The 21,834-nt window shown below is 42.8% G+C and overlaps 1 protein-coding gene across 1 annotated transcript in view; it reads right to left on the bottom strand.

Annotated features, from left to right (window-relative positions):
• Nucleotides 1-1,078: 1,078 nt before the first annotated feature.
• The window catches only part of Slc2a13 (solute carrier family 2 member 13), a 305,859-nt gene continuing 285,103 nt past the window's right edge, over nt 1,079-21,834 (bottom strand). Inside the window, exons 8-10 of the mRNA XM_021183777.3 lie at nt 9,550-9,671; nt 9,246-9,398; nt 1,079-5,776 (exon numbers count right to left, since the gene is read on the bottom strand). Of these exons, the coding sequence (XP_021039436.1) occupies nt 5,550-5,776; nt 9,246-9,398; nt 9,550-9,671 (502 nt within the window). The 3' untranslated portion in view covers nt 1,079-5,549. The remainder of the gene's footprint in view (nt 5,777-9,245; nt 9,399-9,549; nt 9,672-21,834) is intronic.

Below are 21,834 nucleotides of genomic sequence, written 5' to 3'. Positions count from 1 at the left end.
ATTTGTCTTTTTGAGTCTGGTTTTCTTGACGTCATACAATATTTTTCAGTTCTATTCATTGTCTTGCAAGTTTCGTAACTTCATTCTTCTTAGTAGTTGAATGAAAAGTTGGCATCGTTTTATATGCCATTCTTTCTTGGTCCACTCACCTGTTCATAGACAGCTAGGTGTTATGAATGAGCAGCATAATCTCTACTGTGCGAGCCTTTCTGCGGTAAGATTTAGGTTTTAGGTATATTCCACAGAATAGTGGAACAGGGCTATGTGGTAGTTCTGTTTCTAGCATTTGCAGAGATGTCAACATGATTTTCCATAGTGTTACACCAGTTTGCACTCCCGCCAACAATGAACGACTCTTGGAGTTATTCTTCTCTGTGGGTGAATAAAAGTCTGTTGTGTACATGTACTTGGAGGCTGCCTGGACCAGGGACATCAACATGGCCTCAGGTGGCAGCTCAGCCCATGGGCCTTGGCAAGGCCACAGGCTTTAGCACAGACCACAGATACCCACACAGCCCTTGGTGTAAACATGTCACAGACATCATTTCAGCCCAGGTGGAACATGGAAGGGATATCTCAGGGTTACTGACAGTGAAGTAGACAAAATCGCATAGTCGGTTGATGTCTGCCCAGCTGGTGTGCTCTACGGCTTATTATAAACATAAAGGTTTGTGTCCTTTATTTGAGAACTAAATGACCTAAGGTGGGGTAGAAATTCCCAAGTAATATTGACTGCAACATTTGCTAGGAAAGACGGTAGAGTGGCTGGAGAGATGGCTTGGTGGTTAAGAACAATGGCTATTCTTCAGAGCAATTCTAGCAGTGACATAGTAGTGGCTCACACCATCTGTAACTTCAGGGTTTTTTTGGGGGGGGGTAGGTGGGGATCTGATTCCCTTTTCTGGCCTTCACAGTCACCAGGCATGCACATGGTGGACAGACCTACATGCGGGCAAAACACCCACATACATTAAATTAAAATTAATAAAAAAAACCCCAACAATATGTTCTGTGTACAGTTCCCACAGTGTGCTCACTGTGTGACCTAGATGCTAAACTCCAAGATGAGACCTGAAGGAAAGAGCATAAGACAGTGAATTATCTTTGCTTTTATTTGACTGTTTTCTTATACAGTTCTGGCACTGGCACTTTCTTTAAAAAAAGATTATAACTTCATGTAAATATTGAGGTTCAATAAAATAACTTAAAAAACATTTACATGTATATCACTAAATCTCCAGAAAATAGACCATACTTTAGATACAGCAGAGGCTAGCATGATTTGATAGAATGGGACAGTGGCAGTTTCCGAGAGATAGTCCGTATTCACAGGTGGGAATGGAATGACTAAACTTGCCAAGGTTTGTCAAGTATTAAACCGTAGATAACATGCACTAGAAAATGAAATACAGTTCAAAATACATACACCTCTGACAGCAAGAGACTCCTGGCTGCATAGAGATGTATACTTAATAGTTTCTAGATAGAAATTAGAACATTTGTCACAAACAGTATTGTAACATCAAGGGAGACACAGCACAGGGAGCCACCCGAGAATCTGGATATGCATATAGGTCTTCGATTTCTACTTTGGCTAGAGTTAAGATCATCTTGTCTAAACTTTAAGTGATATGGGATGTTGAATTTAGCAAAATCTTAGAACTCTCTAAAGTACTGATTCATAAGTTTGAGTACTGATTATCTGCACAGTCCATTTCTTATTTATATGGACATGACAAAAAAAATCAATCCTATGAGCCTAATTGGTCTAAAATGTGAATATTACCTGTAAACCATGTCAATGAAAGCCGGTGACCAGACTACTAAAGTGTTATAGGTTGTACTGTACACATATGAAGATTTAGAGAAGTATACTGCTCTGAACGCACAAGCACATTAGGATAATGATAAAATACTTCCTGGTACTTCCGAACATGAATATTCATAAAGCAACTCTCTGAAGATGATTGGCACATATGCACTGTCTTCTCTAAACTGCATACAAGGAAGAGCTGAGCAGGTAGCTAGCTGTTTGGCATTTGCAGCTGGTTATGGGGTTACGGTTTCCCAAGGAGGCAGCACTACTTGGAGAACTGAATGAACCTTGCTGTGCACGAGGCCAGGATTGGTAGAGATTACTAGGCTGAAGGATGTTAAAAATCAACCCAGAGAATAATTCTGAGTCCTTTTATAGGCAGTCGCTACTTTTGAACTGTATATTTCATCTCTAACTTTGCAGTTTAAGGTAGAATGTAGAACTGTTTTCTAGAGAGCAGCTGCTAGGAACCCTCTATCCTTGGCCTGGTTTTTACCTTCTAATCCTTTTGTTTCTAGTTAGGGAAATGGTCCGAACTTGATAACTGAAACTTTCTCACCCTCGGTTATTACAGAAGACATGGGTAGCGCTGTCTAAAACACCACCTCACCCATGACCCGAGAGGTATGATTATTAACAATGCATTACAGTTTTACTTTGCTCTTAAAAACTAAATGGGTCAGGTGTCAGTTCCTCCCCAGTCTTTCTCTCTGTTTAGGGGACACTGGAGTTACAGCAAAGATCCATAAATTCTGTGCTTTCACTGGTCTCCCACATTAGAGTGAGTGGCAGTTGTTAAGACTGGACCTAAAGTGTGTTTCATTGATAAAACTGTTGAAAAGATTCTGGTGGTTTTACTCCTGGAATTACTATTTATTTAGATCTTCTCCAGGTATATTCGAAGCCATGTTTTGGATGCTGACCAATAGAGGTGTAGCCAGCAAAATTATTACAGATGTTTATATGGAAGAAAAATATCAAGGCCCAATCTTTACAGGCCAGCGCTGTAACACTGAACTGTCTCCAAAGATCACAACATCAAGTCTTTTTGACATCATTTCCAACCGTATGTGCTTACATGCATACAAAATTATGCATTCTTCATTCTCCTGCACATTAGCCATCCTGCCAGACTGCAGGCCTGTTTAGGATCTTCTTCACCCAATGTTCCCAAATGAAAGACACCTGGATTGGATATGAGACACGTTTCGAAAGAAGCCTATGACTGCAGTGGCAAGTACACTTGTTTAATATGTCTATTTTAACGCGTCAGGTCAAATCATATCATATAGAAATTGTCCTACAAAATATACGTTTGATGGTTTAATAGAAGAGGTGTTTGATAGAATAAAAATGTGAAAATTTAATGTATTATAAATGTTCAGCAAATCTAAAAGTCATATCTGGATTATAGAAGGTTCCTTTTCAAGTATTGAGTTGTTTTTTTTTTTTTTACAAGATATGAATAAGTCTCATATGTGCCTCTCTGTTTTGTATTTAGAGGTATAAGTTACTGTTACTATAGAGATAATAAATAATTTTTAGAAATGATGAAGGGAACAGGGCAGGAAGGAGGGGGACGATTTCCCAATATTATGTTAATTTAGGGACATAAAGCTGAGAATGAACTTGTTTTTATGTCAGCAAGAACAGGTCACAATTAGCTTTCAGGACTAAGGATTCTAGCTGCCCCTTTAAAAAAGGTACCCTGTGCCAGCTCGGTTGAGATACCTGTGTGCTTAAGGCTATGTGGACCTCAAAGGGAAGAACTGAGGCAACGGGTTGGGCAACTCAGAAAACTCTATTTTAAAAGGAACACTTTACTCGTTTTTTTTTCTTCCCATAATATGCTAACTGTACCACATTTGATCTTGTAAAATGCTATTGAGTTAAGAAATATCTTCAGAGGTCAGAAAATATCCAATAATACATCCTGTTAAATAATATCTTCTGCTCTAGAGAAAAAACAGTACTAATATCTTCTATAAATAAATTTCAAAGCACCTAATTTGAAGAAAACTTTTCCAAAAATATTATATTAGTTGGTCTTTTAAAATAACGTTAAATAATCAAGCAGAGAGAGAGAGCCTCCTCTTTTGGCTGAAAGATTGGTAGGGCAGGAAAGTGACTGTGTACGTACCTCTGGTGACTAGGGGATAACTTCCTTTACTACAGTTTCTGCTTGCTAATTACGGTAAGAAAGCAGCAGCAAGAATAAACATTTTGGAAATCGGCAGAGATGCTTCATCTATCATTAGCCATCACTCACCTGGGCATGTACCGAATTAGATGTTTAGACCATGGTGTGCAGCATGGAAGTGATGTGTTCCTAACTGGTCACCAGACTCATCCATAGCTTTAGAAGAACACGCGAATGACTTTTGTGAGGGAGTAATTTTGTTTGTATCACATAGCTCTTAGTAGGGTGGTAAGACTTAGGAACTCAGGGTTGACTGAACAGAGAAACCATCAAATACTTTGAGAGATACAAGAGAAAATCAACGCGTTTTACCGACGGTGGCATTAGAACCTCTCTATGTCTTTTTCCAATGGAGAAACCTCCATGTCTCCAGACAGAAACCAAACCATGTGTGAGATAAAGTAGCAGACACTGCTTGGAATTTTCACTTGTGTAGCGAATTACTAAGAATGAGAAGAGAACTCGGGGTTAAAAGTAGCTCACGTCTTCAGGGGGACATTGCGAGTAATTAGAAGTGAGATGTGCTCCTGTCCTTAGTACTAACCAATAAGACATCTGGAGGAAGAAGTCCTAGGGTTTAAGTGAAATGTCAATAACATCGCTGCCACTGACTTCTTTCCTCCTGTGTATCAGAAAGAGAGAACCAGACAATCTGCCAGAGCTGTCATTTAACACCAAGGAAGGCACAGGACAGCGGGAGCCAGGGCGTGACAATGAAGAGAGTCTGGTGTGGAACTGACCCTGGGATACAGCTGACCGCCTGGCACTGCGTCACGTTTACAGTTGCATTCTGAAGTAACGAACGAACCAGGATATATAAAAATCTGTCCTTTCTCACTTGGACAATAAAATATACTTATCAAAACATGCTAGCGTGTCTCTGCAAATATACTCATCACTGATGCAAAAAGAGTACGAAAATAACCCTTAAAAGGCCTGCTTTGGATAATGTTCAAAAGATGCTGTATACTCAGCCTCCGAGGGAATTTCCATATCTGTGTTGGAGAAGCCAACCTCTGGAACCCGAAGGCAAGAGGGACGGCTGTGTCCTCATAGGACCTCTGAATTTGTGGATGGAAGTTTAGATGGTATTCACTTTGTGCTGATCAGAGAAAAGCCACTACCTGATATGTTTTGACATTAAATATCTTTAGATCATCTTAAATAATCCTTTATAAATATACATATATAATCTGCCTAGATTAGCACTGACTGTATTGCCACTAATAATTATATGTGGTTTAAGGAGAGAGGAATCCCAAGTGAAGTCACTGGGTACAACAGTAATGTTTACAGTGTCTCAGGAAGGGCGTATACACATTTGCTTAAGAAAAATCTGTTTGTTTTTTTTAAACATTTCTGTGTATGAAAATAAACATCACCACGGTTGTATTTTTCTGCTCATCAAGTCTTCTGGAATATGGAGTCATTTGTAAGGACTGTGGGGAGACTCAGCTTGCGAGCAGGGCAGTGACCAACCGCTGGCCTTCCCGCCACGTTCACTTCGGTAACTAAAAAGTCATCGGTCGAGAGTTACTCCACGTCAGAAGCGTCGTTGTCGGAGAGATGATAGTTGCTTCCCTTCACGCGGATGTACTCAATGTACCTCCCTTCATCCGAGTCGGCAGCGCCACAGGAACACAGCCGGTGGTCAAAGAGCGATTCGATTTCCTCCAATTTTTTCCCTTTGGTTTCAGGGAGGCAGCCATAGACAAAAAGCAGTCCCACAGCAGCGAATCCGGCGTAGAGGAAGAACGCTCCTGCGGTGGGAAAAGAACACGTTGAACAGCCTTAGGTGGGGTTTCGACTCGAACATAGCTATAGTTTGAAATGCAACCGAATGATGCCCGCCAAACTGCTTTATCTGGTTGTTTCAGTCCTGTGACTACAAAAAAACCTCAAACCATCCCATAGCAAACGGAAGAAAAATAACAGAGCAGGCTCAGAGATAAAGTCATCTCAGAAGTTGCCTGCAGATCCCAAGCCGTGGAGAATTGCTCTCCCCTGTTTTCTCAATACTCTCATTAGTATTAGAAGAACCAGAGCCCCGTTACCATGGGCATGCACGTGTCTGTCTCATGTTCTCAGAAGCATGGAAGATCAGGAGGAATCTAGATTTCCGGGAACTGGTACAGTGATGGTCGGCTGAGTTAAGCGCTCCGTGGAGCTCAGGACAGCGCCCTTCTCCCTGTTTTCTTATGCTCACATGTGGAGCTCATCCTGTGCCTTTCTCTTAAATTTCTTTCTCAGTCTGGGATATGTGAGACCATATCTCTAAAAAATTAAACACATCAAGAAACAGACCCCACCCAAACCAGATTCCCCCTCGAAATGCAGACTCCCAATGGCGAACAGCATCCAGGTAATCCTACTGAACAGAAAACCCTAACTGACGCTGAGGACTCCAGAGCAGGCAGGTTTGTTGTTGACTGCAGGGGTTCCAGTGAGCCCTGTGGTTTAGCTGTAGGGCAGGGGATGCAGGCTACTACTGTACCTTACAGTCAGACAAGGATGATAATGGAGACTGTAATTCCCCAGCATTTTTTTTTACTGAGAGAAATCTTATGGGAATCCTCTCTCTCTCTCTTTTTTTTTGTTTTTTTTTTTTGTTGTTTTTTTGTTTTTTTGTTTTTCGAGACAGGGTTTCTCTGTGTAGCCCTGGCTGTCCTGGCACTCACTTTGTAGACCAGGCTGGCCTTGGACTCAGAAATCCGCCTGCCTCTGCCTCCCGAGTGCTGGAATTAAAGGTGTGTGCCACCACTGCCCAGCTTGGGAATCCTCTCTTAAATTCAAGATTAAAACCAATATCTGGGAAATACACTAGAACAGTCAATGAGCACATTTCAGTTTCTTTCTTTCTTTCTTTCTTTCTTTCTTTCTTTCTTTCTTTCTTTCTTTCTTTCTTTCTTTCTTTCTTTCTTGTTTTTCGAGACAGGGTTTCTCTGTATAGCCCTGGCTGTCCTGGAACTCACTTTGTAGACCAGCCTGGCCTCAAACTCAGAAATCCGCCTGTCTCTACATTTCAGTTTCAATACTCTAATAATGGATAACTTTAGTATATGGCTCTCTATGGGATTCATTTAGCTGCACATGCTATGCACAGGTTTTGTGCTGGTTTTACCCTTATTATTCTTAATAATGAATGCCATTGAACAACCTTACAATGCAAGTCTAAGTCCTGATGCTTAGGAAGGATTTGGAACTTGAGATCTTATAAAACAACAAACAAACAAACAAACACAATTGAAAAAAATGGAGGAAAGAGGATATGGGTATTTTCATGGAAATATAGCATCAGGATCCATACTTATTAATCAGGCATATAAAACCACACTTTCATAAATCATTAGCCTACAAATTAAAGCATGAGCCCCAAAGTCTAACCAGACTGGCCACGTGACTCCACTGTTAGTAGAACTAAGGGGCCAGGGTATTGACTGGAGGGAAGCATGGCTTCTCCCTGCGCACTCCTGACAAAAGCCAACTCAGGCCCTATCTAGACCACACAGTCAGCTGCCCACACTTTTTCCTAAGAGGACAAATTTGCTCTCACGTTGCTTTAAACCCATGTGGTACATGTAAGGGCACGTCACGCAAAACTACTGAGAAGAGCGGTCTGGTCCCCTCTGATGCTTCCTACCTCACCTCATCCCCAAAGAGCATTTTGCTAGCGAAAGTTTTACTGCATGAAATTTTGTTATACAGGTCACTATAAAAAATGTTTCTTGGACTGTCAGCCTATGCCGAGAACACTTCATGTATGTAAGCATTGTCTAGAATCATCGGTGACAAGGAGTACCTGTCATTATGCCATGAAAACAAGTCTGTGAGCTCAGGGAAACAGTTTTAGCTGTTAAAAGGCATAGAGCCGGATATTCTAAACACACCACCAGGTTACCATTTCCTTCCCAAGAAAACGAAGGTTTCTAGATCAGCGGTTCTCAACCTGTGTACTATGACTATTGGAAAAAACACATATTTATGATGATCTTAGTAACTGAAACAACACAGCCACAAAATTACAAGTTATGAAGTAGCAACAAAAGTAAATGTATGGTTAGGCTTTCCTTAAGACCACCGAGAAGACGGGTTTTCTGATGGTCGTGACGCACAGGTTAAGAACTGTTGTTCTAGATGTTCCAAGTAGGAGAGACGATAACCAACCATTGGCGTCCTAGTACTAACTACAGCACTACTGTAGCAGAAGGTCCTGAAGACAGAGGAAACAGATTTGTACCATCCCTCACAGGTGTCATTCTTACACAGGTGAACATGATGCTTGCCCTTCTAGTCCCCTGGCAAGAGCCAGGAACACAGTGTTGGATGAAGCACAAGCCTGGCTTCTTGGGCCCTCTGGTCTATGGTAAAGGTTGGGGCATGCCCAGAGCATGTGGTAGGAGAAGGTCTGCTGGGGAGGCAGTAGAAGGGACCAGACAGATAATATTTTACATACATCACATGGGCTCATGGAGATATGAGTACAGTGACTTTACATTCCATCTTTAAAAACTTATCCCAACTTAATATCGTCACAACTGATAAAATCATGTAGACAAGGCAGCTATGTGTGTGATGGGTGGAGGGCTGGGAAGGAACAGAACAAGATCTTTAGACTTTAGTAGACACAGGTTTGAAATCGATTTGCAAAGAACTTCTGTACTGCGCCATTACCCACCAGTTTTTCTCTAAAGCCGCAGTCTCCACACAGTTTTATTTCAAGGCTTTTGTTCCTGGGTCTGAAAGTGGTAAGTGCTGGGCCCCATGGTGCCAGAATGCATGTCCTGGCTGGATAGATGACTCGGTGAATGGCACGTTGTCCTACATGGGTGAGCTACTCTCGGGCTTACACTCTGCTTAGGTGTGGGGCTCCATCCTTCCCATGGGACATCTCATCAGCCCTGTTTCCGGTGCCTTATCAGTTTCTGTTTGCTTCCTTGTTAAACGGGAAGCTGTGCTGTAAGGATTTCTATCTTGGCAGGCATGGGGATGCTCAGGGATAGAAGAATTGTGGGGTTGGGGGGCACTCATAAGCACTTGGAGACAAGAAGCTTAGGAAAAGAGAGCTCTCTCAGACACATGGTCCAGAACTCTTGGAGTGGTGAAATATGGACAGAGCTACTATGTACAGCCAAAACATAAGCATGTAGCCACTCTCACAAATCCAAGGTATCTAAGGATAGAGTACTAGAAATTACAGTGAAAGGGCACTGAAAAAAACCATGCTCTTACCATAGTACGTGAGATACTCTGCTGTGTGTAAAAAGGTCAAAGAAACCAGCACGTTGAAAATCCAGTTTATTCCAGCTGAGCACGCATTTCCTGTACTTCTTGCCCAGAGAGGATAGATTTCAGAGTTCACTGTCCAGGGCATTGGTCCCATTCCTGAGAAGTAAATAATGAAAGCTACAGTAAAAAAAAAAATCACCTATGGGATGAAACACAGTAGCATGACTCTTCCAAGAGGGGACAATGCAAATGCAAAGAGGTGACAAGGGGACAATGCAATGCAAAGAGGTGACAAAGCCTTGCTTACCAGGCGCAAAGAAAACAAGGTACAACACCAGGCCCACGAGTGCTGTCCAGGAGTAGGGGGTAGGGCAGAAACTGTAAGCCCAGTGAGCACCTTCAGCTTTGAACTTGGTTTCATTATCACACCTGAAAAACAGAAACCAGTTCAGTGTTTAGGACATAGCTGTAGACATTAATGTGATTATAGTGGATGACTTTGGAAATTCCTCAATGTCCTAAGGGAAAAAAGGTGAACATATGCTTTTATTTGTTTTTAGAAAATTCAAATCTTATGTCCTGAACATACATATGCAAATAGTCATATTAAAATGAGAGTAAACTGTAGAGTGTACATGTAAATCCACACCATTGGAGTTCAGTATAATTTGAGTGGATGGGTCATGCATTGTTTCTTACTCAACTGCCACAACTGAGAGAGAGAGAGAGAGAGAGAGAGAGAGAGAGAGAGAGAGAGAGAGACAGAGAGAGAGACAGAGACAGAGACAGAGAGACAGATGGAAAAAGTGAGAGACAGAAACAGACAGACAGACAAACAGAGATAGAGAGACAGATACAGACAGACACTGCCTGGCAAGGGCTTGAAAACATCAAAGCCTATTGCCAGTGACATACCTCCTCCAACAAGGCCACATCTCATTCAGTGAGGCCACACCTCCTAGTCCTCCCCAACAGTTACACTAACTGGGTACTGAGCATTCAAGAATATTAGTGTATGGGGGCCATTCTCATTTATACCCAAATGCAAAATACATTCAGTCCAATGCAAAAAATTCTTCATAGCCTTTTAGTCTCATTACTGTTTAAAAGTTCAAAGTCTGTTCTGAGACCCATGGCAATCTTTAAACTATACTTCCTATAAAATCAAAATCAAAAGAGCAAATAATTTCCAATGTACAATGGCACAGAATATATATCACCACTCCAAAAGGGTGGAAAGAAAGCATAGTGAGGGAACACGGGTCCAAAACTACAGCAAACTCCAGAAGGGCAAACCCCAGAGTTCTGTATCTCTATGTCCAAGGACAAATCTCTCTTCAGAGATCCAATTCCTTCCAGCTTTGTTGCCTGCTACTTAGCTTTCCTTCTTTTGGGCTGGTCCACACCCTGTCTGAAACACTCCTTTACCAGGTATCCCAAAGGGCCTGGCATCTCCAGTGTCTTGGTGTCTCCAACATAACCCTGGCTTTACCTTCACAACTTCATTCTGGGATACCCATGCCTTGTTGTAGGCCTCAGCAGCTTTCCCTAACTGTAGAGGAATATTCTACAACCCCTTTCATGTGTCGTTCTTGACTCTAAATCCAGAACCACGTGACCAGAGCTGACAAGCTCTGCTGTTTGTTGGGGTTGGAACCTGGCTGTATCCTAGAATTACATTTCCATAAACTTCCTGTTGTTTTTGGGGCCAAGGAAATTCCATAGTGTTTTCCTTCCACAGGTTGAAGGATTAGTTCCTGGGGTGTTGTCAGGAGAGTATCAATTCGATTCTTCCACTCAGCATCAGGCTTTCCATTATATGTCTCATCTCCTTGAGCACAAGACTTGACTACATTTCCTGGTGTTCTCTTTCTCTTCAAACTGTACAGTTTGTATCTCTCTTTGCCCTCCTTGCTCCTTTTCATTATTGATCTGTGAGAACTGGCCATCAGGGACTTAGAGAGGGAGAGTTGGCCCCATCTCTCACCTCAGCAAAAAAGGGAGAGCTGCCCTGGTGATGTGACTGGCTGGTTGACCAACTTAGCTTCCACCTGGGTCCAGATTCAGCTTTTTGAGTTAACCTATTCCAATATCTACCCTGTCTATGAACTGTTAGAGCAACTGACAGACAGACAGACAGACAGACATATCCAAAGCTTCAGGATCACCATGACAGAGGGTAACAACAAGATATCTGAGAGGAGAGACCTGGTAAGGATCCAGTATTGATAGTGTAGTAGAAGCCAGAGACTTCAAACCAGACCAAGGACTCATCGCAATGAACATTTGCAACTAAATGCTGTCTGGGCAAAAGGCTATACTGTATGACACACTGTGTCACACCACCGCTTACATGGCAAGATGTTTTTTGTTTGTTTTATTATTTTTTTATTCTTTATTTTTGCTGTAGGGGAAATTGTAAGGGTGGATATGAAGGGACCAGGGGATGAGTGGGGCTGGGGTGCATGATGGGAAATTCACAAAGAATTAAAAAAAAGTTTAAAAAGTTTAATGAACATTAATAACCAGGTGACACAGTTAACACCAAGCGGTCTTAAAGTTTCCTCTGGAAATGGCATTAATTCAAAACTCTTCAGTTTAGCTTCAGACATATTTTTCACTCACAGGTAAAATGCAACCATATTCTTTGCCAAAATATCACAAGAATGATCTATAGGCTAGTTGATAACATCCTTCCCTATAAAACATGCTGAGCAGGGCCTGAATATTCCAAACCACCCAGAGGATTAATGTCTTCCAAGTTCCTATTAGAATGGCCCATCAAGTTCTGCCTGAAGTTTTCAACTGTTTTTATAGTTCAAAGTCACAAAGTATTTCATATCCCTCCACATTATAGCCTGGTTCAGACCTATCATAGTAACAAATACCCCAGTCTCTGGTACCAACTTCTGTCTTAGTTACTGTTCTAGTATGGTGAAGATACACCATTATCAAGGCAACTCTTATAAGAGAAAGGAAGCAGACAGGCATAGAGCTAAGCTAAGAGCAAGAGGTTTGCATTCTGATTTTCAGGCAGGAGGAAGAGAGAGGGTGGAGGGGCTGGGCATGGCATGGACTTTTGAAACAAGTCCACTCTACGATATACCTTCTTACAAGGCCACACTTTCTAATCCCCAGCCCCCAATGATTCCGCTAACTAGGCATCCAGCATTCAAACATTTGAGCAATGATGGGGGCCATTCTCATTTAAACCATAATAACCAATAAAACAAAACTATGCCAAAAGAAAGGAAAGTGAAACAGAAGTCCACAAAATTACCATTGAGTTTGTTTTGTGTTGGCCAACTAATCCTAGGTGTGATGCCTACCCTTTAGAATGGTTGATATACTCAGTGAAAACTGTTTGTATTAGTCAGGGTTCTCTGGAGTTACACAACTTAGGGAATGTCTCTATATATTAACTGAATTGATTGTAATGACTTACAGCCTGTCGTCCAACTAACCCAACAGTGGGTAGCCGTGAATGGGAAGTCAAAAAAAAAAATCTAGTAGTTTCTCAGTCCCTTGAGGTTACTTGTTTTAGCTGGTCTTCTGTATTAGCCAGAGTCCTGACGATGTAGGTTCCAACAGATATGCTAGCAAGTAAGTGCAAGCATACAAAGAAGAGTGTGTCTTCCTTCTTCCAATGTCCTCGTGTTGGCCTCCAGCAGAAGGTGTGGCCTAGAATAAAGGTGTGTAGCACCATGCCTGGATCTGGAGCTTGCTTTGTCCTAGGCTGGCCTTGAACATAGAGAGAGATCAGTCTCTTGGGATTAAAGGCATGTACTACTTTGCCTGGGTCTAAGCTTTTGATGGCCACCATTCTTCAAGATCTCCGTGTCAGTATCCGGGTCAGAAGCCTGTGTCCTCCAACTTCAGGATCCATTTCTGGATTGTAGTTCATTCCAGATGTAGTCAGGATGACCACCAGGAACAGCTGTCACACTGATTTTGCCTTTGCCAACAGGTATTGACTACCCTCTCAGTTAAGGGCGTACAATTCCCCCTCTCAGTGCTGGTACTGTGTCTAGCTTGAATCTGTACAGGGCTTGTTTATGATGTAAATCTCTGTGCATGAACCCTATTGTATCTAGAGGACAGAGTTTCCTTGCAGTCACCCATCACTAAGGCTCTTTAATTGTTTTAGCCTCCTCTTCCACATAACTTTTTGAGCCATGAAGAGAAGGATTTGACTTAAAAAGAAATGTAGAACTTAGTTTTCCAAAGTCTCTTACTCTCTTCTAATTGTCCAGTTGCAGATTTCCATGTTACTTCTTGTATACAATAAAAAGCAGCTTCTCTGATGTGGGTTGAATGAGGTTCTGATCAACGGGTATAGCTGTATGTCTTTAGAAGTCAGGCATATGCCCTTTAGCAGAATAGCAGGATTTCCTCTAGCTCTGTGAACTATATGTTCTTAGTTTCTTGGAGACCTTAGTAGTGTCAAGAATGGGTTCTATCTCATAGAGCAAGCCTTAAGTCCGATAAAAAAGTTGTTCCTTCCCCTGTAGTACTTGTGCCATTATTGTACCAGTATGTATAATGGGCAGGTCGGTATCATAGCTGGGGGATCCTGGTGATTATCTTTCTCCATTTGTAGTGCGCAGAGTACCTTCCAGAACCACGAATGCTAGCCGGCCGGGGTGAAACTTGTAGCTGGCACTGGTTTTTCAGAAGACCTTTAGTGTTAGTTGTCCCTCTCCACATTCTCTCCTCTCCCCTTCTCTCCCAGTCCTCTCCCTATCTAATCCTCTTATTTTAGTTTCTTCTTTGTCTTTCCATAACAGTATATTCTATTTCTTATTCCTTGGAAGAGTCTCTCCCCACCCAGTCCCTTATTAGGTACGTAACCTCAGTGGGTGGCTTTTCTGATTATAGGCATGCCTATCAAAGGCTTAAAGCTAATATCTATACATCACAGAAAACATACAATATTTGCCATTTAATGTCTGGCTCACCTCACTCAGATTGATTTTTCTTTTTTTTAGCTCCAATTGCTTACCTGTGAATTTCATAATTTCAGTTTTTTAACAGGAGGATATTATACAACATTCTATTTGTGTAAATATACAGTGATGGTTTGTATATCCTTGGACTAGGGAGTGCCACCATCTGGAGGTGTGGCCTTGTTGGAATAGGTGTGACCTGGTTGGAATGGGAGTGTCACTGTGGGTGTGGGCATAAGATCCTCACCCTAGTTGCCTGGAAGTCAGTCTTCCACTAGCAGCCTTTTAATGAAGACGTAGAACTCTCAGCTCTGCCTGCGCCATGCCTGCCTGGATGCTGCCATGCTTCCACCTTGATGATAATGGACTGAACCTCTGAACCTGTAAGCCAGCCCCAATTAAATGTTGTTCTTTATAAGACTTGCCTTGGTCATGGTGTCTGTTCACAGCAGTAAAACCCTAACTAAGACATATACCTACCATGTTTTCATTATTTATTCATTAGTTAATAGATATGTAGGCAGTTTTGAATTTCTGGCTATTCTGGATAGAGCAGCAGTGACCACAGATGAGCAAGCGTCTCTGGAGTGAGATGCAGAGTCTGTTCGGTACATGCCAAGCAGTGATGTACCTGGATCTTGGGGTGAATCCAATTCCCAGCTTCCCTAGGCACCGCCTCACTGATTTCCACAGTGGCTGTACAAATTTGCACTCCCAGCAGAAGTGGAGTACACGTTCCCTTCTCAGTGCATCCTAGCCAGCATGAGCTGTCTTTTGTTTTATTGATCTTGGCCATTCTGACTGGGGTGAAGTCTCAGAGTAGTTTGACTTCGCATTTCCCTTACGTCTAAGCATGTTGAGCGTTTCTGTAAGTAATGCTCAACCATATCGGTTTCATCTTTTGAGAATATTCTGCTGAGATTTCTGCCCTATTTGTAACTAAATCATTTGTTTCCTCAATGTCGGTGTTTTTAGTTCTTCATAGATTTTATACACTAACCATCTATCAGATGTGTAATTAATAAAGGTCTTTTCCCATTCTGTAGGCTGTCACTTTGCCTTTTCAGGTTTATGACACCTTATTCATTGTTTTTCTTAGTGTCTGTGCTTTAGGTGTCCTGTTTAGAAAGGTCTATCTATCTATCTATCTATCTATCTATCTATCTATCTATCTATCTACCTACCTACCTACCTACCTACCTAATTGCTGCCAGTGGTTTCAAGCCTATCCATTGCTTTGTTTCCTGTTAGATTCGTGTCTTACATTGTGGTTCTTGACCCATTTAGATTTGAGTTTTGTGAGGGGATAAATATGAATCTAAAGCAGAAAATTTTGGTTTCTTAGGAGTCATTTATGTTGGATGGTGTTTTGCTGGGGCAAACTCATGAAGGATTGTCTTCCTGAAGTAGACACTGGTGAAAGTATGTTTTGCTAAAGCAAGCACTGGAAAGGACAGGTAGGTGATGAAGGATTCCTCACTAAAGGCACGCATGGTTGGTCTGCCTTACATTGTGTTGTTAAGCTCCGTTTGTCATAACTCCATAATGAGAAACACACACACACACACACACACACACAACCAATAATAATAATAAAAACCAACCAAACAAAAAAAACCTCAAAACAAACAAACAAACAACAACAACCAAAAAACCTTCTTGTGAGCTTCCTGCAGTATTTTGCTGCTTCTGTGGACTGGGGCTGATTCACAGAGTGATGTCAGCGGATACAGATTCACGTGGAGTTTTGCTAAGACAGACTTAGGTGCTGAGGCTAGACACATGGTGAGGCAAGACCCATGGAGGTTGGTTACATAATGTTTGGAGGGAGTATAAATAGGACTCAACTGACAGTGACAGAGGCTTGGCTTGCTTGCCTAGCTAGCTTTGCGACACTTCTTGGTCTTGGGTCTTCACTGATCTTCACTTCATTGAGAGCAGCACGGCCAAGAACTTCTCCTGGCATAACTGCTCCTGCTAATGCGTGCCACTTGGCTGAGGCCTGGCTGTTTCTGCTAGGTTGTGCAACCGCTGCTGATTTGAGTTTGCTATCCCGACACTACTGAACTGGACTGCTGGAATATCTGTGAAGTGTTTGCGAGTGGCTTGAGCTGCCACTGCTGACTCCTATGAACTGAACTGTTGCTCTCCTAACAAAACAGATGGGATTTGCTCCAAAGAACATTTTCTAAACAGGTCTACACCCTCCATATCTTAATAACCGTTCTTTTCCACTACCCCTGGTGGGTGGTGGGCTAGAAGGAAAGTTATAGCATTTAAGAACCATCTTTAAAAGTAGGGCACCAGTGTTCCCACAAAACTTTTGACTCCAAGTTTATCCCGTCTACAAGAAATAAGGGACAGGGGAGGGAGCAGAGACTTGGGGAATGGCCAACCAATAACCAGCCTAACTTGAGACCCACCCCATGGGCAAGAACCAATCTCTGACACTATTAATAATAATCTGTGATGCTTGTAGAAAGGAGCCTAGCATAACTGTCCTCTGAGAGGCTCCAACCAGCAGCTGACTAAAACAGATGCAGACACCCACTGCCAAACATTGGATGGAGCTTGGGGACAATTATAGAAGAGCTAGGGAAGGATTGCGGGCCCAAAGGGGGATGGGAACTGCCACTGCTGACTCCTATGAACTGAACTGTTGTTCTCCTAACAAAACAGATGGGATTTGCTCCAAAGAACATTTTCTAAACAGGTCTTAGAAAGGAAGACCATCAGTGCCAACTAACCCTGACCCTTGGGGGTTCTCGGCGACTGAACCAAGGAAATAGCATACACAAGCTGGAGCTAGCTCCCCCACCCCCATACATATGTAGCAGATGTGCAGCTTGTTCTTCATGTGGGTCCCCCAACTTGGAGTGGAAGTTATCCCTAAAGCTGTTGCCTGTCTGTGGAATACATTCCTGTAAGTGGGCTGCCTTGTCTAGCCTCAGTGGGGAGAGGATGTGCCTAGACCTGCAGAGACTTGATGTAACAGAGTAGGGGGATACCAAGGGGGCACCTCTACCCTCTCAGTGGAGAAGGGAATAGGGGATGGGGGAAGGGACTGTGTGAGGGGGTACTGGGGTGCAGAGACTGGCATATAAAGAGAATGAAGGTTTTTTTTTTGTTTTTTTTTTGTTTTTTTTTTTTTAAATCTTAACCTCTAGCCAGCACAGCTCTCTGTGGAGCTGAACAGTCACTGAGCAGTGAATGAGGCTCCTGTATTTACAGGGTTATGAGCAGAAAGCAACAGTTGACATCTCCTGATAAACTCTTCCACTCAATGTCCTCCACCTTAACTTCTGCCTGTAAGGAAGTAATGAAGAAGGAAATGAAGCCAAGAGAGAAGGAAAAGACAGGAATAAAGGCTCCTGGAGGGGTGGGGGTGGGGCTGGAGCTGGGGGCAGGGGTGGGCGATGTTCACAATCAATGGACATTTCCTGCAATCCCCTATTTGCTATTTTTCTCACCACAGTGCTTTGCCCAAAGTCTGTGTATTTTAAGGGTAACGGTGTATTGGTCAGCACAGCTTTTACCTCCAGGCTGAACAGGGTAGAGAGAGCCTGTCACTGTCTGTCATCCCTGAGCAGATGTCAGGAAGGCGCGTTGAGGCACCAATCTGGTAGAGACATACATTCAGAAGTGCACAGACAGCTAATGATTGAGGCTGTGATATCACTCTGGACCTTCACAGCCCAAACACGAGACATTTCAACCGCAGAGCCAAGATGTGTTTTGAACACTGCGGGACTGTGTGCTGCCTCTGCTCTGCAAGAAAGTCCTAGCCACTGCTAGTACCACTGGACGCTCCTGAAAAGATCAGGCAGGCAGACCCACGAGCACAGTAGAAGCCGTGCTGTGCCAGGGCTCCTACCTGTATCATCCTGGGGCAAAGTCAGAAAAGATGATCCAATGAATGGAGGGAGTGTGGAGGACAGAGCATGGGCCCATCAGGCACAGGACATAAAGCTGACGATGAGCCCTGTACCATAATATTCACACAGGAAAATGTCATATGCCCGAGATTTTGTAGGAGACAAAAAATAGGGACTAAGAAAAGGGGACAACTTATTCTGGCTTCGTGGGGATGAATATTCACCTGCAGAATGGCTAGACTGAGGTTTCCTGGCTGTCAAAGCCCACACTCTTTCAACACTGCGTTAACAAATTAATCACTGTCTGAAGGTGGGACAGTTGTCTCCCCCATCAGATTTGACAGTTTTAAACCAAAGAAGCCAGGAGAGGAATCAAGCAGTGCAAATACACGGCTCTGGCTGCCCTTACCCCTGAGAACACACCCCTGCCCTCCTACACAGGACGAGCCTCCCGGACCATTCTATTCACAACAAATGTGCTTGGTTTAATCGTGTATTGTACAGAAGGGGGCAGAAGAGAAACACAGCACATACTTAAAAAGCATAACCTCACATTTTGTACTTAATGAAAACCTTAGAGCTTTTTCTCTCTTCTCCAAAGAGGAGACGCTCCTGACTCTGACTTCGGTAAAGGAATCGAGTGTATTCATTAATGAGGTGATTTCCTCTTTTTATTTCTGGTGCATAGGACTTCATGTAGCTGTCATAGGCAAGCCATTCACCGCTGTAATCTAGTCGTCTCTGACTTGCTATAGAGCCTGTGTGATACCTCTCTGTTCTGCTGGTAACCGACTACTGTAGACCATGAACAAAGCATGCCTTATCTAGTCTTGCCTAGGACTTCAATGTCTACGGACAAGACCACCAAGTACAGCCTCAAAGCTAGAGGTTAGCTCTGGTCGTTCTTTTAGCTGCAGGAATATATGATAAGGCTGAATTTGAAAGTGGTTATGGGGTGTGGATAGGGGAGCACAGAGTATCCCCCCAGGAAAGAACATCTTTTATTCTTATCTGAGAAAAAAAAATAAACAAAATACCAAGCAATCAAAGGAATAACATGCATTTCTTTGAGATCTATTTTTATTTTTAATTATATGTGTATTTAGATATATGGGGTGTCTGGGCTTATGTGCCCATGAGTGCAGGTGCCTATAGAGACCCTAGGGTGGTGTTGTAGCCCCTGGTTCTGAAACTACAGCAGATATGAGCCCCAATATAGGTGATGGGAATGTAACTTGGGTCTTCTGCAAGAGCAGCAAGAGTTCTTGTAGCAGTTTGAATGAGAATGGCCCTCATAAGTCTCTCGTGTTTGAATGCTCAGTCCTCAGTTGGTAGAACTGTTTTGTAAGGATTAGGAAGTGTAGCTTTTGTTGTTACTGTGGGCCAGATTTGAAATTTCAAAAACCCACACCATTTGCCAGCCTCTCCTCTCCTCTCCTCTCCTCTCCTCTCCTCTCCTCTCCTCTCCTCTCCTCTCCTCTCCTCTCCTCTCCTCTCCTCTCCTCTCCTCTCCTCTTCTCTCCTCTCCTGTCATCATTGACTTCTTCTTCTTCTTCTTCTTCTTCTTCTTCTTCTTCTTCTTCTTCTTCTTCTTCTTCTTCTTCTTCTTCTTCTTCTTCTTCTTCTTCTTCTTCTTCTCTCCCTCTCCCTCTCCCTCTCTCCCTCTCCCCTTTGTGCCTTTTGTGCTTGTGAATCAAATGTAAACTCTCAGCTACTGTCCAGCACCCTGCCTGTCTGCCTGCTGACATTATGGTCATGGGTTTACCCCCTTGTATTGTAAGCCCCAATACCAATAAGCTTTGTAGTAAGATGTCTTGGTCATGGTGTCTTGTCACAGCAGTAGAAAAGTAGCTACTAAAACAGTTGTAACCACAGAAGCATCTCCCCAGACTCCTATAGTTTTCAGAAGCAATGCTAACTTTTGAGTATCTCATCAAAGGTACTAGGAGAAGTTATTGTTTAAAAATGACTATTACGTCACACTAACTCCAGTTACTACTTAGTAACATAATATGAAAACAAAAAAACAAAAGACAAAAACCTACTAGCAGCCATCCATTGGACTGAGCACAGGGTTCCCAATGGAGGAGCTAGAGAAAAGAACCAAGGAGCTGAAGGGGTTTGCAGTCCCATAGGAGGAACAACAATATGAACCAACTGGTACCTCCAGAACTCCCAGGGACTAAAGCACCAATCAAAGAATCCACATGGAGGGATCCATGACTCCAGCCACATATGTAGCAGAGGATGACCCTGTGGGACATCAATGAGAGGAGAGGCCCTTGTGGTCTTGTGAAGGCTCTATGCCCCAGTGTAGGGAAATGTCAGGATAGGGAAGCAGGAGTGGGTGGGTTGGTGAGATGACGGAGGGGGGATGTAATAGGGGGGTTTTAGAGGGGAAATAAGGAAGGGGGATAAAATTTGCAAAGCAAATAAAGAAAACATCTAATAAAAACAAAACAAAACAAAAAACCTAAAACCAAAAAATAGAATTCTTTATGTTAACAGCAGTTGTACAGCCTTTAAACTCTAATTACAGGTCTACAGATGACCACAGTATGAGCCCCTCACTTGTGACATGCATACCATGCTAAAGAAAGCACAAAAGGTTCCCTAGTGCTTTATCTGCCCACATTGTATTTGGTTTTGTACTTTTTTTTCTGCCTAGGATTGTTACATAAAAGCAATTTGGGGGAAAATGACAGTCTTTCTTTAGTTAGTTTTTTTTTTTTCTAGCACAAAAGAGACCTTTAGAATTCCTAAGCAATTATATTAATGATGTGGGTAAATTCAAAGCATTAGAGACAGAGCTAAAAGTTTTTTATTTTTATTTTTAAATTTGGACTTATATATAAATTGCAGCACCAAGAATTTGTAACAGTCATTCATACACTCTAAGTATGAAAAAAAAAATGCACAGAATCTAAGCAGACAAATGGGAAAGGTTTCTCAGACCAAGGAAGAGTCAGTGATAGTTGGCTCAGTCATTCTGATCCCAGTCGGTGAGGCAGAGTGATGTCACATCATGCCATAAAAGAAGCCAGTGGGAGAGTCTGAAAACTCCACTCCTCAAGGCTGGTGTAACAAACGATGTGCACGCAAAAACGCCTATGCAGGACAAGCGAGCTGGGAAGGTTTTAACTTTCTGGGAAAAAGACATCATTGAGTCTCTGACTTTTAAAACGTCTGCTCTGGACCTCTTGCCATGTGTCCCTGGTTTAATTCTTAGTTCCTGGACAGAAGAACCTGTCCAGGCCCACGGAACACTGATGGATACCTCCAACAGATATGGTAAGCTAGGAGGCCAAGAGGTGTGTGAGGTTTATGGTTCTAATCCCTTAAAAACTTCTGTTCAGCAAGAATCCCAGAATGCTTCTCTTCTCGTCTTTAACAAGAGCCCCACCTTGCAAGCCACGCGGTCTCCCTACTTTCCCCTCCTTCCTTTCATTTTCATCTGTGAAGCTCAGAGACCTCTTCAAGCAGCTGGGGGTGGTGGAGCTGAGGCTCTGACAGTAGCCCAGCCCACTAGATCCAATCCACATCTCCTTCCGCTGCAACTGTGAGATGTAGTTTTATCCTTATGGTTATTCTCAGGCCCTTATCCCACTGACCTCATCCTACGCCATATCTCAGAGGTACCCTGCCAGACGCGACCATATCTGTCTCGTGGCCACTGGTGGGTGCCAGTTATCTGAGCTTGCCAAAGATGGTGCTATTCATGTGGTCACAGTCATTATACCAACATGGCAGTATGAATGTGGCCACAGCCAT

The sequence above is a fragment of the Mus caroli genome, unplaced genomic scaffold, assembly GCF_978045245.1.
Source record: "Mus caroli unplaced genomic scaffold, Mus_caroli_1 scaffold_16, whole genome shotgun sequence".
Classification (NCBI taxonomy): Eukaryota; Metazoa; Chordata; class Mammalia; order Rodentia; family Muridae; genus Mus; species Mus caroli.
This window is presented reverse-complemented; position numbering and strand designations above follow the sequence as displayed.